The 6156-nt window shown below is 34.0% G+C and overlaps 1 protein-coding gene across 1 annotated transcript in view; it reads left to right on the top strand.

Annotated features, from left to right (window-relative positions):
* The first annotated feature begins 5272 nt into the window (after positions 1-5272).
* LOC110018354 (DNA-directed RNA polymerase 2, chloroplastic/mitochondrial) overlaps positions 5273-6156 on the top strand; it is a 34930-nt gene continuing 34046 nt past the window's right edge. The window contains 1 exon segment of the mRNA XM_020715642.1: positions 5273-6156. This exon segment is cut by the window's right edge and continues 11 nt beyond it. Coding sequence (XP_020571301.1) covers positions 5544-6156 — 613 coding nt within the window. The 5' untranslated portion in view covers positions 5273-5543.

Below are 6156 nucleotides of genomic sequence, written 5' to 3'. Positions count from 1 at the left end.
TATATTACTTGAGCGATACGTATACTTGCATTGATAAGTGTGACTTTATAATTATTGAATATTTATTACGTCCATATTTATCTTATATTTTTAAGCATATATAAAGTTGCGGTCACACATCAATAGATGTGGCCAATCCTCTTCATTGGTTAGACATGTCACAAAAGCTGAGGTAAAAAAACTGACATCATATTATTTCCTATTATTCGCAATGACCACTGGATACTGTTGGTTGTGGAGTTGAGAAATAGAAAATGGAAATTATACGATTCATTACCCAATAAGATGCATAAATCTGTGTGCTAAAACGTTGTAAGTATTCTTGATAGAATATCTTATTCTTATTCAGCTATCTCAATGCACTAATCACTGCCACATGAAAATTTGTCAGATCAAATTGTTCGTAAGAGATTGCGAAAAGGAGTTCAGTGCCAAGCTAGCCAAATGGTCACTATCAGTCGTAAGTGGAGTCCCTATATAGAATAATAACATTGATTGTGGCATATTTGTATGCAAGTTTATGGAAAAGTTTGTTAAAGTCCACCAAAGTGACTTGAGCGAAGAAGGAGATTGACAGGCAGATATGCCGAAATTTAGGGCAGAGCTTGCCCATGATCTCTGTTCATTGACTATGTCTCTTAAGTGAACAAAATTCATATGTATATGTGTGTGTCTATGTGATATATTATTTATTTATAGAGTGTACACTTGTATTGGAGACCACAGTTGTTGTAATCTAAACATTAGTGCTGGAATTTTGATCAGGTTGGAGCATTTCTAATCGGAATTGGTACACTAACTGATTCAATGAAGTTCCAATGTTACTTGGCTCGAACGACACTTATGATTCTTAAAGTCTATAGATTTCATGAGTTTGGCATTATTCTAATTTGATTTGCTTCCTTTTAAGTAAGAATGATTATACTTTTATTTATGTTTTCAACAATAATAATTGATTTTTGTAACAAGTAAATTTACTTAAACAAAATTATGTGGCACTACTCAACTGAAAACTCTCATGTTTTAAGTCATTTTCATTAAGTATTAATTTATATAAATACAATTTTCATTAACCTTTAAATTTTAGTTTAGCAAAACTTGACCTGTAACTTAGAGAACTGATCCAAATTGATTTGTATTTCATGAAAACTTTTTTTGATTCAAACTTATTTAGATATTTCATAAAATTGTATTTATTTAAAGCAAACTTTTTCTGTAATATTCCAATAATGCTTCAATATGACGACGAAATATTCCAATCCGATTGCGACATTATCTATTTTCTCCTGTAATAAAGCTGGAATGAAACCACAGAATTTTCCAATCCAACCGCGCACCAAGATATTACCGCAATCACACTGGGGAATATTCCCTTAGCACTGTCGAATAGACTAATAATATCAGAAAACAACCACAATTTCACTAGAATTAATACCACAATAATACCAGAATATTGTCGCAATACTGTTAGAATAAAACCAAACATTGCGGGAACAAATTTACAAAATTTTAAAAATTTTAAGATTTTAAATATAATTTGATTATCCAATACATCAATTTAAAGGAGTTTAAAGATTGATATCTCATATATTACTACAATTGATAAATTTGTATGCACCAAAACATAACAGAATTAATTGTAGATTTTGAGATTGTTCATGTCAACGACTATGTGTTATGCTACACTCAGAGTTCAGCAATGGACTGTATGAACATGTCAGTGTAAGTTTCGTGATGACTGGGGTGTAAAATATTTCCATTTTTTAAGAGAACCATCATATTAACACTCAAGAACATATTTTATTTAAAATAATGTGTAAATGCATGGAATTTCAAAAACATACCTGGCTGAGGCTGTCCGATATTGCAGACAAATTTGTCTCACATGGGATAAGTGATTCTTGACTTGTTGGAGCTTCTTGCACCTTTCCTATATTCAAATGGTTTAAGTTAGAGTAATGTAGATACACGTTCAAATGGTTTAACAATTCTTTAATGTAGGCATACATACTTTTTTACTCTCTTCTTTTTTCTCTCAGTACCCTTTTAACCTAGTATTGGAGATTCCTTTTGGCCTTATCTTCATCGGGTCATTTAAATTGCACTCTATATTTGAAGATTTCTTCTTTTTATTCTTATTCTTTGCTTGGGGTTCTTTCCCAACTAATATGACATCAAAATCTATCAATAACTGTTTAAATGATTCCAACATATGTTGTTGCTCAATTATTTTAATTTCTTATGCTCTATTAATAAGTTGGCAGACAAACTTCTGAGCGTGCGTACAAAATAAAAAACCACTTGAAGATCCATCAGACAGTTGGGACTCCTTAAGATGTTTGTATCCAACACTATTATAGATGTCCCTTGTCGAATGCACAAATCATCGCAATAAGAAATATTTGTCAGAAATCTTTGCTCTATTTATGAAATTAAGAACACGTAGACAGTGAGCACACAATAATCCCTTCATCTCAATTTTTTTGCAGCTGCATGTGATATCATAACTAATCTTGTCAAAATTAACAATTTATGGTTTGTTTCTCCCCAGCTTATCCAAAATCTTTACGTAATATTCAGAATCACTTTCTACAGAGATTTTGACGACTAGTCCATATGACCCATGCAATAATTATCCCTCAAACATTGAGTAGAGCTTCCTAGTAAGCTTGCCTTATCACCGGACTGCTTTTAATCACAGGTGTAATAACAGACTGAGCACTTTTGAAGTCTTCATCCTTCTCATTTCTTCTCCATGATTTCATAACATTTTCAAGGCCTAGAAAACATTCAGTGAGGGAGCTTGTGGGCTTGCATACACCATGACATATATTATCTGTGTACTCGCTTCTTTGTGTATATATGATCCCCATTCCAAATATGTCTTTATTGAAAGTTGTGGGCCAGCTATGCCTTATATTTTACAAATCATCTAACCACACGTTGCAGTGTATGTTTCCTTGTTGAATCATTAGGGACCAAGTCTCTTCGAACTCATCATCGGAGTCACACCTGCTCATGCATTTATAAAAGAGATTGCTAACACTCTTGATGGCAATACCACAATGCACCTTTGATGGAAGTTTCTTGTAAATATGCCACTGACATAATCTATGTCATGTTTGTGGGAGACAATCTTGGATAGCTCTTGTCATCGCTTGATCATGATCAGTAAAAATTGTAATTGGATGCTTGTCATCCATTACACAAAAGAATGCTTTAAATAACCACTTAAAAGAATCAATCATATTATCTGACAAAAACCCAATTCCAAAGAGACATTTTGCCAATGGTGGTTAACCCCCATAAAATGAGCACAACATATATTATACTTATTCAGTCTGTAGCTTGAATAAAAAATTATGACATTACCAAAAATGTCATAATCAAGCCTGAATAAGTCATCACTAAAAAAAAACTCGTTACTCTGCCATCATCGTCAGTTTGAAAGTCTCAAACAAACATGTTATCCTCAACTTGTCTTTCCATGAATATTTATAATAGAGAATTAGCATCTCCATGTTCAATTCTATCTCTTCTATCTCTTTGAAAAAAATTATATGCATCCCTCTTTGTACATTCAATATTCTCTACTTCTCCAACCTCTGTAGAAATGAAGTTAAATACATCTGTTGTTCAAATCCTTGATCCTGTCATGGACCTCAGCACATCTACATTTATCTCATTTATCTTTCTACTGGAACGCAAAAGATGTTTATCCCTAGTTTCCGCCAAAGGGTGGTTATGACTTTCAACAAATTTCTTAACTGTCCAGTTGCCCTCAACTTCAATAGCATATCAAACCATGACTTGACAACCAGTTCTTGTGTTTGCTTTTATGTACTTCGTTGTATTGGTTATCTTTAACTCTCTCTTATGGCCAGATTTTCCACATAAATAGTCCTTTGACTCAATTTTCTTTGAGTTTGGCCAAAAACTGCTATGGTCCTTTCGGACAGTGAAACCAATATAGTGTGCATAGGCACAATAGTTATCATATGCTTCTTGTTCATTGTGGACAATGGTGTGAAGAAAATTCTCCACAATTGGATCATTGTGGACAACGGTCTCATTAACCTGCAAATTTGCATAGTATTATATCTCAGTAAAACATAATATTCCAATAATAATTTCATAACACTATAAAAACATCTAAAATCGCGCAAATTTTAGCACTAAACTACACCACCAACACAATAGTAAACACCAACATGACATGACAATAACACCAACAAAGTAGGTATAACTCCATCTAAGCAACTAAATAACCCTCCAATAAACCAAAATAACATATCAATAACACTATGTTTTACAACTTCTTTTGAATACTAAAAAAGCAAAGAAAGAAACAACATAATTATACCACAATAAAACGGGAATAACATTGTCCTTAAGAACTTCTGTCTAGAAATTAAGAAAGGACACAAAATAATACAATAATACCATGAATAACACTGTCATTGAGAACTTTCTACTAGAAACATAGAAATGACATATAAAACTACAATAACACCACAATAAATATTAGAATAACACATCAGTATTATTGCGCTTGAGAACTTTCTAGAAATATATAACGAACAAATAATACTACAAAAATATCACAATAACCACACCAAAATAACAAAATAACACATGAATAACACAATTCATGGGAACTTCTATCTATGAACATAGAAAGAACAAAATAAACCTTCAATAATACCATAATAATACATCAATAACATTATCCTCTAGAAGTTTCATCCCTAAATGTTTAAAAGACAAATAACACTACAACATATCATAATAACCCCATAATAACATAAAAAATACTCAATTCAAACTGAGAAAACACTAATAAATTCATAAGTATTTCACGACTAAATAACCCTAAACCACAAATATAACTGCACAAACCATGGACCTTTAATATAAACAATGAATTTATGATAATAGACACATTCCAAGCGAAGCTAAACTTACCTCGGTCTCAAACTCATTGCTTTTGTCTTAGAAATCCATGCATGCTGTAACTTGTATCGATATGACCTCAAATAGTTTAGTGGTCAAGACAAAGGATGATGATGATGTTTTTATAAACTTTATTGCATCATATTGGTACCAATGCACATCGCATTATTATAGCAATGTCTAAGTTTTTTTTTTTTTGTTTATATAATTTTATTTTTATTTTTTTTTATTTTTTGTCGAACGAAGCTGGTTCCGGTTGGACATTTTTTTCTTTTTTAAATGATGGGGCCTAATTTTCCTAAAATATGAGGGAAGAAATCCCTAGGCCGGGCTTACATCCACGTCGGAAGGGGTTTTAAGAGGGTTTTGACTTCTTAATCATAGCCCGCAGTTGTTCGGTTTGTAGTATCTCGCATGAATGCCGCCCACTACATTTGCTGCATATCGCAGCCCTTACCTCTCCATAAATCGCTAATCCACAGATCCAATTCTTCCCGCTAACTCTTTCTTCAGAATCCAAATTTCCCTTCCAATTTCCGTTCCAATATCCGCGAATCCCCTCTATCCCAACTCCTGTTCCCACCAAAGACATGTGGTTGATCTTTGCTGCTCGAGCTTCACACTCCTCCCGAAACCTATTAAGTTCTTCCTCCCGCTGCATCTCAAGCTTTCTTGGTGTCACCCGAGACTCAGCCCCTTACATTAAAAAATCGATATTGGACCTCAAATCCTCTATCCCTTGTCAAAGAGTTAATTCTTTGTCTTTTACATTTGATGATCTGAAGTGTCCAACTTCAAAACTTCCTTGCTTCATTAGGCGGTTTGCTAGTGTCGCCGAGGAAGTTGTTTCCACGGACGTCGACGAAGAAGCCGAAGCCTGTGTAGAAGTGAAAACAATTGAGAGTTCAGAAGAAATTGCACGGAAAAAGCAGGCTGCTTTATTGAGTGCGCGTAAGTTCCATAGGCTTCGTCGCAGACAGATTAAGCTGGAAACGGAGGCTTGGGAGCAAGCTGCGAAGGAGTACAGGGAGCTGTTGGAGGAGATGTGCAAGAAGAAGCTTGCCCCAAATTTGCCGTATGTGAAATCCTTGTTCTTGGGATGGTTTGAACCTTTGAGGGATAAGATTGCTGAAGAGCAAGAGGTGTGCAAGGATGTACATTGTCGCACACCCTATGCTCCTTGTTTTAATCTTCTTCCTGCTG

The sequence above is a fragment of the Phalaenopsis equestris genome, unplaced genomic scaffold (genome assembly GCF_001263595.1).
Source record: "Phalaenopsis equestris unplaced genomic scaffold, ASM126359v1 Scaffold000016, whole genome shotgun sequence".
NCBI lineage: Eukaryota > Viridiplantae > Streptophyta > Magnoliopsida > Asparagales > Orchidaceae > Phalaenopsis > Phalaenopsis equestris.
Note: the sequence above shows the minus strand (reverse complement) of the source record. Positions and strands in the feature narration are given on the sequence as shown.